We start from the raw sequence: 16,944 nt of genomic DNA, 5'->3' as shown, positions 1-16,944 counted from the left end.
CTTAGCCCTTAAGATAGTAAACACACAATACCGGTGCCATAAAACAGATTTATTAACACAGCAACAGTAGGAACATCAGCAGTAAAGATGGAAAAGTACCACAACAAAAACAAAGAGAAAAGGAGGCATCGGAGCACTGGACACCTGTATCAGATGACCACCTCTGCTCCCCTCGCCTCCTATAACAGAGGAATTACTGAGCAGTGGGGCTCTGTTAGGGGCATACCTGCCACCTACTCCCCATAAGATTAGGAACGTGAAGTGTCAAGGACACTTCTGTCTTCACATCATGTATACTGTATATATTTCTATATATGAATTTTAACACTATGGGTGTGGTTCTTTAAGTATACTGCATGTGTAGTTGCATATAAATATAAATATGAATTTATGGTATTAAAAGCATTAAGAATAAAACATTTTGTATTAATACTAGTTCTGGTAATCTCTCCCCCACAGTCTGGCAGATTGTGTGCATATGTATAGTGTATCAGCAGTGCTGTGCGCGTCATGGCTTCGGTTTGAGTATTCTTCTGTTACGGGTATTTGGACCTGTCTGGACATCTGTTGAGCAAAGATATATCAATACTTTCATGGTGTGTCCATCAGTTGCCTTGTATTAGTAGCTGATTATGTCGCCTATGAAGACCAGTGATAAATATGATCGATCTGGCTATACTTGTAAGCAGTTGACTGTTACACACAGGCCATTACAGAAACATAAATGGTAGAAAACAGCTGCTGGCAGCATTAAAATGGTTGTATAAAAAAGGGGCGTCATTTTGAAACTTGTTAATAAAATTAAATATACTTGCCTGTAAATACGCGTACTACAATGTCTATACTAAGTCCATTGTTTTTGAGGCATGCAAGTCAGTGTATGTGAGAACCCACATGTGAGTGTAATGTCTGCTTAGATATCTGCCTGACTGTGCAGGAAGGAGTGGTTTAACACTGGATGTTCAAGCTTCTTAAACGGAGCCTTCTGGATATTCCCAGCTATTGCACACAGATCATGTTGGGAAAAGTTATTGGAGGACTATTCAGTTTTGTTCCAGTAGCCGTAGTGTCTGTGCTAGTCCCTGGGCTGTGCCAAATGCCAGGTACTGACAGCACAACCAGTCCTCCAGAGTCACTCCACCCTCTTTCTCCAGAGCTCGCTCTGCTAGTCTTATTAGTAGCAATGTCCTCTTCACCTCCAGCCAATTATGCAGTGATCCTGATCCTTGCAGAACTTCTTCTCGAGGGCCCCAAATCAGGCAGCGTAGGGCAGCCTTGGCTTGTCCTACCTGTAGCCGATCTGAAGGACTATGCTGCAAGAGAAGCCCTGCCAGTCGCCCCAGGCCACGTGAATATGGAGAACGGCGTGGCACAGCTGGTAAGTCACAGGGTCCATACTCTCTTTCCTTCAATCCCCCATCGAGGAAAGGGTTGGGTAAGTGCAACATTTCATAAATGAGGATCCCAGTCTGAAACTCATCACTCCTTCGGTATTGTGTTGCTCCTACAATTTCAGGAGCCATACGTGAAGGATCGCCTAGACCCTGTGGACGCCAAACACTTTGGCTCTTTAATTTAGCTTGGCTAAAGTTGGTGAGAAGTAATCGACCAGCACAGGTTGCGAATGCTCTCTGTTCAGGACTTATTTCCTTTGCATGCTCTTTTGACTCCTCTGCAGTAGACCGATGACAACAACTACACCCTGACTCTCCAGGACGGCAGCTGGCAAGCAAAAGGTTGTCTAGACGAAGGTCACAGTGAGTAATACCTTGTGCCTTTAAGTGCTCCAATGCTCCACAAAGTTGAAGCAGAAGCAGACACACTTGCCGTTCATACAGCTCTGGCTCTCTACGATGATGGATTTCACCCTCCCGTACAAAATCTGCAAGTGTCTGTCTGGGGGGCTCTCGGGTAATAACTACCACTCTACTCCTCCGTTTGCCCAATGATCCTTGATTATTAGGAGAACTTTGCTTTTGATTTATGTCTGGGGTCTCTTTCTGTTTTTTGGAGACCTCTGCATTTTCTCCTTGCTCCTCTTCCTCTTCTTCCTCAGATACTGTAGGATCCTCCCAGGGTAGTAAACGTGCAGGTACTTCAGCCAGAAACTGCCCACAATCCTGCTGGATATTGAAATGTTCAGTGAGGCCTTGTCGTACAGCCAAGCAGTGATAGTATTCTCGCTGGGCTTGCTTAGATTTGCTGCGGCAAATCTGGAAACAAAAGAACAGAGTAAAGGTTAGCAAAATATACTGACGTCTACAATTAAAATATGTCTAATGACAATTACAATTTGGTTATAGTAAAACATTAAAGACACAAGGAAAATAAATCTCGGCCCATATATACCTAACAAAGAAAGAAAAAAAACCAAAAAACCCTGTAGTTCCAAAAAATTCCATGTGGGAGGAAGGCGGTCAAATTCTGATTATAAATAAAATAGTAATCAACATTATTACTTTTATAAAACTCAAACTCCTTGCAGACATGCAAACATGGGCAAAAATACAATATATCGATGAAAAACTGCCTAATATCTTCAAAAAAAATTAAAAGTAAAAAAGATTACCTTCACAGCATACAGATTTCCTGGGTCTCGTGCGTAGGATGCCCGGTAATATACTGCATCTCCAGCTTGGCAACATGGTTTTGGGCTTGTTAGCCTAAAATCTGGCCAACTTTCCAGTCCAAAGCTAATTGGCTCTCTTTGTCCTGCCATAAAGATGTCCTCACAGCGTGCATAGAAGCGACGCAGGGCTTCAACCTGTAATTCTGCAATCTTCCCTCCACCGCCTTTGAGTCTCTCCATAGAGTCTCCTGACTCAGTCCCACCAGTCTCCCAGCTGCGGTCTGTGTCATAAGTAGGGTTAGCCAGGCTCAGTGAGGTCCCAAGTGCTTTATCTGGTGTAGAATGTCGAGGTGTCATATTCTTCTTTGGCAGAGGAGGAGGGGTTGGATGGGGTTCAGGTTCATTAGGTGGGCTTCCTCCACGGGTCTGGCGAGGCTGTTTATATGGTATCATATTTGCTCGAGATTGACCTGTGGATATAGAAAATGTATGCACTTAACTTAGGCATGTATACAATGTACAGGCATATTAAATGTTGGAGCCACTAAAGTTTCTAGATTTCTAGTGATTCTAGATCGGGTTGACATGGATGAAACAGCTTTCCATTACCCTTGATTTTTATTCTGCCAGACAGGACCATGGCAGAAGCAGCATCCATATGTGAATCCTTCTGCCCTATAAGGTCAGTGTCCTTCCTTTCTGTGTTTTAACAAGGCCACAATGAGATTATTTCCATATTAACAAAATGTGACCACATTCAATGGTAGCATTCCTAATTATGTTATGTTGCATGGCAATGTTACTGCTTCTAAAGTAAATGGATTGCATGGACATATGCCATTTACCACAATAGATTCAAAGTCTATACAACCTAGTCATCACTGAGGACAACCTGCAGAACAACACTGGTGGAAGGGATGGAATGCTTAAAGAGATGGAAACTATGGATCTCACCTAGGTTGGTATAGGTGGCTCCCCCTGGACTAAAGTCAGATGAGCAATCTGAGGCAGCACCAGAAATAGGAGCTGGGTCTTCTCGTGTCTGAACTTCAGCCGCAGCAGGAGGTGTTGGTGAACTATCTGCGTGGTTCTGCTCATCAGGAGTTGAGAGCGCCGTGGGGCCAAGTGAAGTAGAGTCCTGTATAGGCATATCATCAGGAGTGCTGTATTGGGAGAAACATAAAATGCAGTTAGCAGCATAAAAGACACATATATCGAACGTGAAAAAGAAACGTTCAAGAAATATAACAACAGAAACAAGATATAAGGAAAGTGGACTGGAAATACAACAAAGGAAGTGAGTAACAGGAGCAGGCTCACCATTTTCTGCTACTGACACAGCTTCCCATTCTCTAACAGAAAAGACTAACTCATTGAGTGAAAAATCGTGACCAACTGTCCTGTGATCTGACCTAACCTGTGTGTTTACCTGTGAGGGAGTGTCACCAGAAACCCTCCCCTACGACAGCTCAGCACTGACACACTACTCCCCACTCCCCTTCTCAACTCCGATAAGAAGGAAGAAGTTTTATTCTCCGTGTTACCAAAACTAATGACAACAAACACCTCTTACTAACATACCTGCACATGGAGGCAGAGGAGTGAAAAACACTACTTGGATCTTGCAACAAAAAAAGAGGATAAAACGAAGATCAAAGTTCCTAGTAGTGAAAGTGCAGCACACACAGACTGTGAAACCACACACAGCAGAATGACAGGGAAGAGGAAGTAGATGGTTAATAATAGGAAGTGTGATAAGTAAGCACCATGGGACATGCACGCTGCTAAAATGCTTAGACGTCTGCACAGCGTGCTACCAATAGACATATGATGTGTAGTGTCTAGCCTGGGACAGAGCTAAGCCAAAGAGCATTGAAGTAGCACGTCAATAAACACTATCATGTGCTGGTGAAATTTAGCTATTGCCTCATTTACTATTATTAGCATTTTTTAAATAAATAAACCATATTTCTCATTCTAAAAGTAAAAATGTTATCCCTCCAAGGTTTTCTAACCAACAAGTTAAACTGAACCTGTCAAATGATTTATTGTGCCCTATCAGGAGGGTAGAAGCTAACCTGAGTACACACACTGACACAGGGAAAGATGTCAGTCACCCGTGTGGGCGGGGGAATCCAGACTCTCACTGTCTCTCCTAAGAGTCCTGTCAATATGTCCTCTTCTTTTAACATATCTTATATTATATATTATATCATATATTAAGATATCCTGCTTTCATATAAACCAATTTATCAGAGCTCAGCTTCTCTCCCTCTATCATATCCTGCTGAAATTCTCTTACACGTTCGTTTTTACATTTGATGGTGTTTGTTCTGAGGCCACAGTGAGAAGCACTAAAAGTATCTTTTTTTTTTTTTTTTTAATTTTCAATCCAATTTTTGCTTTGGCTACATAAAGCAAACAACATACAAAAAAACAAAAAAAATGCATAAAAGATTGCAATACCAGACATGGCCCACTAACAAAAGATTCCCTAAGCTTACACAATATGTCTAAGGCTAAATTCTGATTTCCGTTCATAAAGTCCACTGCTCTCATTTGTCATAGGATGAGAACAAAACTGTGCTGAAAAATTCGGCTTATACTCGAGTATATACGGTATGTTTCTTTTAAAAACTGCACTGATGGCCCAATCTATAGCACGTGGTCTCAGAAGTGGAGCTTTTCCTGTGTGGATGTGATGTTAGTCTTCCTCAGGTTACTACTCTATCTAGCAGTCTACATACTAAGATTATTTGTAGGCCATACCAACTTGTTTAGTCCAGAATATGTAACAGTATGTCACCCACTCTTCTGACATTTGTATAATGGAATGAATCTTCAGGACATTAAAGGTGACCATACATCGACATTTAAAGTGTGCAACTGAAAGGCTAATTTTTTACTGTAATTTTTTTCTATTTTTGTTATTTAATTTATATCTAATGCAATTTTTGTCCAATTCCCACACAGGGTTTAGCACTGAAATTCACTGTAACATAAGCTGTAAGAGTGACAACATTTACCTGCTAGATCTGGTCTCATTGCCAGTGCTATCCTGTGGACTTCCTGCAGCTTTTTCTTCCTCTGACCGATACATAAACACAATGGATGGTTTCTCTCCAGGTTCGGCTCGACTTTCACTAAACCAATGGTGTCTTTGAACTGGTGGAGGTGGAAGCATGTGAATAACAGTGCCATCTAGGCCTACTAACTTTCCTTCGTCTCCTTTGTCATCACAGCCCCCTTGTCCACCTCCTTCCTTCTTCCTCCTGAAAAAACTTTTGAAGGATATCCAGCGACGTGGCTTGCCATCTGCTGGTCGGCGTGGTTGTGTTGCAGTATCAGTTGGTGAAGGTCGGTTACTTCCACCTGGTTTTCCACGAGTTGCAAAGTGTTTGTGCAACATAGTAGCATGGTAGGGTGAAGAAGTAGAGCGTGGAGGTGGGAATGGGGGAAGAGGCTCTGAGTTGGCAGATACAGTTGGGCTGTCATCACTGGAAAGTGCAGGAGAGTTCTTGTTTAAACTCACAGTTCCAAAAGTTTCACTTTGGGAGGAAAACAGAGTTTTTGGTCTTCCTAATGAACTGGTATGTTGCTCTGGATCAGACTGGGTTTCTGGAGGACGATGATCATCACTGCTGCCTGATTCAGGTGTCAAAGCTTCTGGTGGAGAACGAGGAGGCTGAATGGAGGCCACAATCTGAGACAGAACACGGTTGGCACTTTCACGGGCACAACCACTGGTTTCCTGGGACACCCCACCAATAGACTCCTCTTTTTTCAGTGCTTTAGCAGGAGTTTCTATTTCCTCATATGTGTGGCTTGCTACACTTCCAGTCTGACGTTTTTCCTTGTCTGGAGGTGGGGGAAAGGCACCACCAGAACCAACAAAGCTTCTGTAAATAGCTAAATTATCATAAGCACTAGGATTGATAAGAATGGGCACTTTATCAGCACTTTTACAACTGTGGGCATATTCAGGTTCATCATGAATAATAATAGGAAAAGGTGGCATTCCTGCATTGTTATAACTGTTAAATTTGATCTCTGATAAGTTAGGAGAACGAACAGGTACAGTATGGGCACTTAAACCAGCAGTGGGTGAAGTTGGAGCAGATTTATAGCAGCTTCGTTTGGGAGCTTCTACATTTTCTGTTTTTGCAAGTTTCTGTCGAGGACTAGTGCTTGATGTCCAAACCTCCTGATAACGTGTAGAGCTCGATTTTTTCATCTTTGCACTCAGACGAGATGGGCATTCCCCAGCCATAGCAGCAGATACATCTACTACTGTATATGGTTTACAGACAGGTTGCTCCAAATTGACCACACGATATGGCTTAGCCTGTGCCATTCCAGTATCTTGGTTGACATCTTGGGTTATACTCTCTGGCCCAACTGGTGAAGATTTCTCTGTGACTGCATTCCCATTGCAAAAGAGTCCCCCAGATGATGAGGAGGAGGAGGAGGAGGAAGTGGAGGATGAAGAAGATGAGGGAGGACAAGACAAGGAATCAACCATTGACGTATCTGGGGAAGGTGACACAATGTTGCTTTCTCCCTGTCCTCCCACTTCGCAGCCATTAAGAATTTCATCATAGCTATCATCATAGTCCACCGCACACACTCGTTGTAAGGACTTTTGACGTAATGGAACAGTATTCCACTTCTCTCGCTTGCCAAGCCTTCCTGGCACAGGAGACAGACTGCCACTTTGAAGATTTGCAAACCTTGGTTGTCCCCTCATACGAATCTCCATTGCTAGAAGTTCTTCATCACTTTCTTCCCAGCTCTCTCGTTCCCCCTGCTCATCTTCATCCTCCTCATCCCAGCTGTCATCACCACTGGAAAACTCTGGATAGCAAAAACGCCCACCATCCAATCCAATAACTGCACCCTCTTCTCCACTTAAAGCTACTCGTCTGACACCTTTCTTTGGCCCTACTCCTTCATGACGATTACCAGATAAACAGCTTGCAGGTGGCTTCCTCTCTAAAGAGCGTCGATAACACTGATTGATCCTACATAGGAAGTTTTCTCGAGGTGTACCTTCTGACTGAGGTACAGGGTCTACTGGACTCAAGCCTGCTATCTCTTTCAGTACTTCTGTGAGTCCACTGCTGCTCACATGATTGTTATTAGTGAGTGTTTGTTCTGCTGCCGTGTTATTATTTGCTCGATCATCATTAGATACTACATTCTGGACTTGTGTTCGAGTGTTTTGTGTGGGCAGTGGTGACCTAGATTGACTTTGAATCTGATGACATACTGCTCCATCTACAGCCATCATTGTAGGCTTCACAGCAATGGTAGGTTTCTTGGCTACAGGTGGCCTGAACCCAGTGGTTGCACGTGGTCGCTGACTGGAAATGACTTTGGCATGATTTGCTCGGTAGGGCGGTGGTGGTGGTGGTGGAGGTGGTGGTTGACCGGGGCTGCCTCTGCCAAGAGCAGACAACTGGTGCTGACCCTTTGGCTGAAAGCAGTTCTTGCACTCTCCTGGTTTCCAAACATGCTCTGTAAATGAGCCGCAAGCTGACATGATTGCAGGTACTGAAGAGCATGGCACCAGGGCAAAAAGTGGATTCTTAGCTAAAAATTCATAGGAGACAGTAATGGAACAGACATCATAACTAGTTCATGTACCTGAAAAAAGAAAAAAAAAAAAGACAGTGAAGATAAGACTTGAAACAAAAGTACAGTCAAATTAATGGAAGGCATTAAATATATGCAGCATTACATCCCACCATACTTCCTCATTGCAGAAAACTAGATTTTATTCTGAAACACTGCTTCAAATAATATAATGGGAGAAGTGAGCGCAGGGTAGCTGCCCTTCTGGTTTTACCAAGCAGTGTGAAGGGCGATGACCAGTGCACCCTGCTCCCCACCACACAGTCATAATTTCATACTGTACATGGTTCAGGTAGCATAAAGCTGCTGACAGATCCCCTTTAAAGGAGCTGTACCAGGATACCAGGAATCATGTCTGCTTTCTCCCAGAAACAGTGCCACACATGTCAATGGGTTTTGTCTGGTACTGCAGCTCACCTCCATTCATTTCAAAGGAATAGAGCTGCAATACCAGACACAACCCAAGTGTACGAGAAACCAGACATGAATTTCTTATCCTGGTACAGTCTATTAAGTTATTATTTTATCATAAATAGAAGCATCTGCTGTGAAATAAAGCTTTGAATTGTACGAAACATAACTTTACCTTACTGTATATTCCTAGTTATCCAACCATTACACTTTGTATCTAATGCTCATTTCACCAAGGCAAGGTAGCGGGCAGATGTGTGCATACGCTTGCTTATTTGTATTGCATGGCCTTGTAACTCCATTAATAACAATGGATAGAATTATATTATGGCAAGGCTCCATCCTGCACTGCTCTAGTATGTTCTTTTTATAGCTCTTTGCAGTAGGTATCACAGCAAAACAAAACTGCTCGACAGAATGGAACATTGTCACATTTCTAAGAAAAAATAATAGTACATTATGACAAATGCATACCACACAGGCAACACATACCCCAGTTATAAATCATAGCAAGGAAATAAAGATAGGGCCTCCGTCATACACTTTTGAAGCTGACTGTACCATCTACATTGGTTGTGCCAAACTCCCACTCATGGTAAGCTCTGCCAACCGAATTGTTTCATAGAAAATGTATATATAGAACACTGCATCATCAGTCTCCCCCTCAGTAGCTGTCACGTAAATGGAGAACAAGTATATACAATAAGATGAAAAGGGTAATCCCTGTAACTGCTGTGGCCCTGCTGTCCTTGTTCCCAACACCCTGGGATTAGCCTAGTGCTCCGACTGGTCTATTTGTATTGGTAAGTGACCCATGAAGATTTCCCAGACTGTCTAAACGCCTTCCTCTCATGGCTGGAATGGTGACCTGTCATGATGTTTCTTAAGTCATTTCAAAACTATAATTTTTCCAATGTTACAAAAACAATTCCCATTCTGACCTTCTGGACATACAGCTATTTCTGTCCTGACCCCATAAGTAGCTATTCCCATCTTGACATTCCGTGAACATCTCCAGAAGCTTTCAGCTAGAATCCTCGGAGTTTCTGTTTCCGTCCTGGCAGAAGTTTTTAATAATCCACTGACCCTTCTACACCCTTTCCAGGCCAGGCCTAAAGGCCTCATCTGCATCTCCAGCCTTTGCAGCATCAGCTGTTCTCCAATGCTGGTTTCCGTTTGGTAAGGAAGGAAGACATTAAGGGTCGGATACTGGGAATAATCCCCCCTCCTACAATACCACCTCAACGTCCTGCCTCTGAATCACACATGGGTGTGAGGGGGACACCTCCTCTGTCAGAGCTCTGCAGACCATCGCTCTTTTAACCCTTTCTAGAAACACTCCTTTTACTGACATAACGATTTATTTTACCCTCATGATCATATTATTATTTACCACGCATAAAGGAGCTGTCTACCAGGCAGAATATATGGCCATATAAAGATGTCCTGAACGTGCCAGAAAGTTGTATACTTCATCCATGTCTTGGCATGTCTCTTCAGCAAGTGGTTCCAAGACTGACAGAACCCAGCATGTGCATGTGACAGTACGTAGGCGGTCTAGAAATGTGACAGCACACACTATGTACATGTATATGTGCATATAGGTCCAGCTTCCCTGCCTCCTGGGCCTGGGAAGAGTTACAGGAATGCTCGGTATGTCTGGGGGGGTCAGTCTGGGAGCAGGGAAAGTATGTGCTATTTACAGGACAATATGGGGGAGGAGGCTCGCCACCCACTGAAAAAGCCCCAAAGAGCATCAATGTAAAATTCTACCCTAACCCGACTGAGCAGACATCTTTTTAACCATGTGATTGCCAGTGACTGTACAATCCCATGCCTTGAGAATACAGAATCAAGCCAGCATCTTGCTAAAGATAAAAATCACATATGTCAATGGCACTAATGCTGCTGCAGACCTACAGATCCTGCCCTCCGTACACTGATGCAGAATAGCAGGTTAGCATCCGATAGAGAGAATGGGCTTATGCCACAAACCAGATTTAACAATGTTCTTTCTCTTAGAATAAAACATCACATGCAAAACCTCTCTACTGCCAGAGTACTCTCCTCCATAACATGCTCTGATCCTGCATGTCAATCCCACAGATTCATATCAAGCCAAAGCAATTCCAGCACTCACCAGAACAGGCGTTTAGCTGATCTGTCCCTGCAGAGAAAGATGGTCACACTGCGCTGATCAGCTGAATATGTATGTGACAGGACAGCCTTTGTATGACAGAATGCTATGTGTGTCTGTGTCACGGCAATCTGTGGCTGAAGGCAATAGAGCTCAGTGTACCGGAGCTGTCAGGATGTGCCATAGCCGTGCATTAGGGTGACAGCATTGTGTGACAGGCTCATGTACATGTTATTTAGAAGAACAGCATCAGCGTGTTGTGTGTTCTAAGCTATGGTGTGTGTGTCAAGCCTGTCTGCTGTGGATTTGTGCCTGATCTGTGTATGTTTGCTGCTGGCCTGTGCCTCTGTGTCTCTAGCAGCCAGTGTGTCTGCCTCTTTCTCTCTGTCTATCTGCTTCTCCCCCTGCAGGGAATGTTAAGAGCAGCAAGCAAATCATTTCCTGAAGGAGGAAGGCACACATCTCTTTTTTCACTCTCACATACACATAAATACGCTTCCCCCGCATATACAAATACAAGCGGTTCTCATCTGATGCTCACATGCACTGCATACACTGACACTCACTAGCCACGTATCATGCAATGGGCTGGAATATACAAATATACACAACAATGAATATGCATGAAACATAAAGACACAACAAAGCATAAAACCAAATGAAATGCAATGACACATGGGGAAACCCCCCCCCCCAAAAAAAAAAAAAAAAACCTCTGAAATGCATGTCACAAGGCCAGAACCAAAATGCCCATGGGGATAACCAGTTACAAGACTCTTTTTTTGTTTTTTTTGCTTTCCAGTATATCAATTCTTATAAATCAGAAGAATGTAGTGAATCTATTGGAAGAGTATGCATGTAAGGGTGTATTTAGACAATGCAGTTGGTTGCAGTTAAAACGCATCAAAAATGCACTTGCATGTAATTTTACCTTGTTCTTTGGAGCAGTTTTACAGGTGAAACAGAAAAAAAACCCAAGTTTTTTAATGTAGTTTTATCTGCATCCAACCAGACAATCTGAATAAGTCATAATGTCACTGAATTGCATCTGTCAGCCCATATCACACTATACTATACTATAGTATCACACTACAGTGCAGCTATATAGGTGATAGAGCATTCTTATCAAGAAGCAATACAGCTCCTTGTATGCATTTCCATGAGAAGGCCAGGTTCACATCTGCATTCGGTGTTTTGTTTGAGGAGTCCGCTTGGGGACCCCCGAACGGAATACCAAACATATTGACAAGCGGTGAGCTTATGAAAGCACACTGACCCCATAGACTGTAATGGGGTCCATGTGTTTTTCGCGTGAGTCACGCGGATAGGAAACTAGATCATGAAGTACTTTTCTCTCCGCATGATTCATGTGGAGACCGCGCAGAAAAAGCATGGACCCCATTATAGTCTATGGGCTAGTTCACATGGGGATATCACGTGGGCATAATCCTTTGCGGCTGCTGCGACAGGATGTCGATGCAGTGCACGGCATCCCGTCGTGGCTTTCTGCTCCGGATTAGGCCCAAATGCATGGCCTAGTCCGGAGGGAGGTGTCGCGAGGCAGACACCGCAGCTGAATCAGCCATGGAATCTGCCTGAAGAAAGGGCAGCTCGCTTCTTTTTTGCATGAGCAAACCGTTAGCGCGAAAAAGAACACTAGCAGTCTACATAGACCTCTATTGTGAGGGGGCAGATTTTGAGGTGGATTTGGCGTCAAAATCCGCCCCCTTTTGCCCCGTGTGAACTAGCCCTATGGAGACCATGTGCTTTCATAAGCTCACCACTTGTCAATATGTTCGGTATTCCATTCGCGGGTCCCCAAGCGGACTACCCAAACAGAATACCGAATGCAGATGTGAACCAGACCTTAGAAAAACATGGCAGTTTCCTCTAGATACATTGCCACAGCTGTCCACAGGTTGCGTGTCATGTAAAAATTGTTGAAACCCTATAATGCTAGAATTATCCTCCATTAAGAAGGACAATAACATAACACAAAATCACACAAACTGAACACTCAAATGTGTCATTTAGGACTCTATTAGTCAACACTGATAATATAGAGATACATCATTTATTCATTGAAGGTCACCATCTAGGCACTCGTACAACAACCTGTACATTTCTAAAACACTATTACACATTAGAGAAAGGAAATCTACACGTTACAGTATAACTAGAATACAAAGTTAGGTAATATAACCGGCCAGTGTCTAAAATGTATTATAGTCTCTAATGGTGTGTATTCCATAAAGAGGGATTCCCAGGGGTGGATATTATTCCAAGAGATCAAGGGATCCCTAAGGGATCCTCATCCCATTACAGCCGTATTTTCTTCCTCAGCTAATGGATGGCTGATCCAAGGATACATTATACCATTACATTGGGCCATTTAAAGGAAACAGAGGAACAAGCAACTTATAAATAATACCAGAGCTTCAAGGCAAATTGCAAACCCTTGTGTTAGTAATTGAGCTCGAACAACCAAATTAAGAAACTAAACACCCAGACATGCAAAGAAATCGGAAAATTGTCTAGGAAATTGCTACTTCTTGGGCTATAAAAGAAAAACAAAGAAATATAGTTTTACACTTCGGTGCATATTAAATAAAGATTATACATAAACAAATAATGGAGATTGGAAAATAGAAGACACTGAAATGTCCATCTACTCACTTCTTCAATACTGCTATATAGTGAAGAAGACTGATCGGTCACAAGTCTGGGAGAGGTTGGGAAGGAATCGCTTCGATCTGTAACAGTGAGTCTTGTCACTATAGGTTCAAAGAAATAGCCATGAAGAATTTCTACCTATTTGAGATTAATATATTATATTATTAAATTATACTGTATATCAGATTATACACACACACACACACACACACACACACACACACACACACACACACACACACACACACACATCTCTCTCTCTATATATATATATAATTATATATGCACACATGTATATGGTAGGGCAACCTCTATCGCAAAGGAGCCAATGGAGTGAGTGACTGATCACGGCAGTTCTGTCCTCAGGCACCAACTGCAAATAGCTAATTTGGATGTTGGAAGTCAGGCAATGTAATACAGCACATGGTGGACATTCATTTGTAATACATGTTCAAACCGTTAAGCCTCAGGCCCCATGTAGCAAGCCGCAGCCAAAAAACGCTGCGGACAACTCTGCGGCAGAAACACTGTGTTTTTTTCAGAAAGCCTCACAGGAAAACTCTGCGGACCTACTACCCCCATTATGCCGATATGGAAAACGCCAGCATTTTTTACGTATAGTTGACATGATGTGATTTTCAAAAATGAAATGGTTTTTCAAATCAGTTTTTCTGATGCAAATTATTTTCTGCAATGTGTGCATCAGATTAGCCAGAATCCCATCCAGTTTGCAGGTGCCACAAATTGCAAAATTTTCACAATATGGGGCCCTGGCCTAAGAGGGTTCTAAGTCAAAGGCGGGCAGAGAGAGAGAGTGAAGGATACACTATTAGTCATTCATATTTTCCAATAATTTAGAAGGTTAATACAATAAATACTTTTTATTATGAAGCCGACCCTGCCGATTCACATGTTCTTACTGGGAAAGTTACAGCTGGCTATACATTAAATGAATTGCTGAAATAAACATACAAGCTCGGCAGAGTGTGTATACAGGTGGAAGTCTGGAGAGACAGTTGTCAGCTCAATAGGGCAGCTTTACTGTGCAGGGCCGCCCTAATACACCGCTCGCTTCCCGTGTCGGGCTGCAGACACAGTGACGCTAAGCCAGTCCAGGACAGCTTGTCCTGGAATGGCTTAGGTCAGCAAAAATGCCGCCCTCCCGAGGCCCTGGCGGTCGCTTCAGGTCGCCTCATGGGAGGTGCGGCGCTGGCCCTGCTGGGCGCAGCGCTGCTCCAGCGGCCGCCCCTCACACTCAGGCAGAGAGCAGGTCCTCTCCCTGCCTGCGAACGCCGCTCGCTCCGCCCCCTTTCCACTCGACCCCGCCCCCTCCGCTTGGCCCCCGCCCCCTCAGCTCCGCCCCTCCTCCGGGGGGAGGGCAGCTTTCTGATGCCGCTTCAGGCGGCAGAAAGCCCAGGTTCACCCCTGCTGTTGAGGTTACAAGTAGACTCTGGCTTAAATGTGGCACACCTTTGGAGCACCTCGTTTCAGCTTAAAAAGGAGTCTCAAGGGGCAGTAAAGGTCTATTTAGATACATACGTCCTTAAAGAGGACCTTTCATCACTTGGGACACATGCAGTTTTATATACCGCTAGAAAGCAGACAGTACGCTGAATTCAGCACACTATAGGCTTTCATGTTTTGTGCCCTGGGTGAAGAGCTATTGGTGCCAGTACTGTAGTTCTTCACCGTCAGAAGGGTGTTTCTGACAGTCAGTCAGGGACACCCTTCCTCACAGTAGCGCCTATAGCGCTGTACTGTGAGAATGGTGAAGAACACCTCCCTGATAGACAAGCATTTGGGGGGGGGGGGCACAGAACATGAAAGCCGCTGAATTCAGCGTACTGTCGACTTTCTAGCAGTATATAAAACCGCATGTGCCCCAAGTGGTGAAAGGTCCGCTTTAAAGGTTTGACACATAGCTTGCTATGAGTTTTTTTTTTGTGTGGCTCAAGCACTATATATACAGTATATATAAACACACAATTAATGAAAGGGGTTTTCTGGCCACACAATAAGTCCTCAGTATGTGATCTGTTGTTAAGGTCGATACCCAGACCCCACACAGATCAGCTGATCTCACCATTAAGGTACTTATGAACCCGGTTCCTTCAGTAGTGCACCTCTGTTGCATTGTTCTGTGATGCTAAATTATTTGTCGCTTTGTAGCTTGAGCTAAACATTTTCCGATTTGCTACACATGTGAATTTGGTTTCACAGGTCTTAAATAGAGATGAGCGAACACTGTTCGGATCAGCCGTTCCGAACAGCACGCTCCCATAGAAATGAATGGAAGCAGCTGGCACGTACACTTTGCCGGCGGCCGGTCGCTTAACCCCCTGCGTGCCAGCTACGTCCATTCATTTCTATGGGAGCGTGCTGTTCGAAACGGCTGTTCCGAACAGTGTTCGCAACGGCTGTTCCGAACAGTGTTCGCTCATCTCTAGTCTTAAAGTGACCAAATGTCCCCAAAGTGTGCTAAAGGTGTGCCTATTATTATTATTATTGTTTATTTATATAGCACCATTAATTCCATGGTGCTTTACATTTGGAGGTTACATACAATACACAAAATATACAGGCAGATATAATACTAACAGTGACCGACTGGCACAGAGGGGTAGGGGGCGCTGCCCGCGAGGGCTTACAATTTATGAGGGAAGGGGGTAGAGACAGGAGAGGGGGAGAATGTACAGATGGAAGTGAGGTGATAGTGTTATTGGAGGTTGTAGGCCTTCCTGAATAGGTGAGTCTTCAGGGCCTTCTTGAAGCCGTTGATTGTGGGGGTTAGTCTTAGGGCTAGTTCACACGTGAACTGCCCACGCGGGTTTTGACACCGAGAGAGCCGCGTCGAGCCGCGTCTCTCTCTGGTCAAAACCCGCCTGCCGCGACCATCGCGGTCGCGGCTTTCCCCTCCGCTGTCGGCTCAAATGAATGAGCCGACATAGGAGGGTGCTGCCGGGGGCGGAAGCCGCGCGGCTCAACCCGCGCGGCTTCCGCCTGAAGATAGGGCAGGTCGCTTCTTTTCTCCACTAGCAGCAGCCCGCCGCTGGCGGAAAAAAGAAGCCTGGCGGTCTGCATAGACCACCATTGTAAGGGGAGGTTTTTGACGTGAAATCCGCTGTCAAAAACCTCCCCTGGGCTCACGTGTGAACGAGCCCTTATGTGTCTCGGTAAGGAGTTCCAGAGTATGAGGGATGCACGGGAGAAATCTTGGAGACGGTTGTGTGAGGAGCGGATGAGGGCGGAGTAGGAGGTCATTGGAGGATCTGAGGTTATGTGTGGGCAGGTAGCGGGAGATTAGGTCGGAGATATACGGAGGGGACAGGTTGTGGATGGCTTTGTATGTTAATGTTAGTAGCTTGAACTCAATTCGCTGGGCTATGGGTAGCCAGTGGAGGGACTGGCAGAGGGGAGCAGCCGATGAGGATCGGCGGGGTGAGGTGGATTAAGCGAGCAGCACAGTTTAAGGTGGACTGGAGGGGGCGAGGGTGGTAGCTGGGAGTCCATGGAGTGTTGC

The 16,944-nt window shown here is 44.3% G+C and overlaps 1 protein-coding gene across 4 annotated transcripts in view; it reads right to left on the bottom strand.

Annotated features, from left to right (window-relative positions):
- Positions 1–34: 34 nt before the first annotated feature.
- The window catches only part of PEAK1 (pseudopodium enriched atypical kinase 1), a 48,233-nt gene continuing 31,323 nt past the window's right edge, over positions 35–16,944 (bottom strand). Inside the window, exons 2-6 of one of the 4 annotated variants that reach the window (XM_075273655.1) lie at positions 13,428–13,525; positions 5,596–8,215; positions 3,524–3,732; positions 2,570–3,039; positions 35–2,213 (exon numbers count right to left, since the gene is read on the bottom strand). In XM_075273655.1, coding sequence (XP_075129756.1) covers positions 1,044–2,213; positions 2,570–3,039; positions 3,524–3,732; positions 5,596–8,111 — 4,365 coding nt within the window. In that variant the 5' untranslated portion in view covers positions 8,112–8,215; positions 13,428–13,525 and the 3' untranslated portion in view covers positions 35–1,043. Of the gene's footprint in view, positions 2,214–2,569; positions 3,040–3,523; positions 3,733–5,595; positions 8,216–10,754; positions 11,364–13,427; positions 13,526–16,944 lie in introns of those variants that run through there. The other 3 variants (XM_075273657.1, XM_075273654.1, XM_075273656.1) reach the window with 3 other exon arrangements.

This window comes from Leptodactylus fuscus, chromosome 5 (assembly GCF_031893055.1).
Source record: "Leptodactylus fuscus isolate aLepFus1 chromosome 5, aLepFus1.hap2, whole genome shotgun sequence".
Taxonomy (NCBI): domain Eukaryota; kingdom Metazoa; phylum Chordata; class Amphibia; order Anura; family Leptodactylidae; genus Leptodactylus; species Leptodactylus fuscus.
The sequence above is the reverse complement of the archived record's forward strand: the minus strand, read 5'-3'. Positions and strand labels throughout refer to the sequence as shown.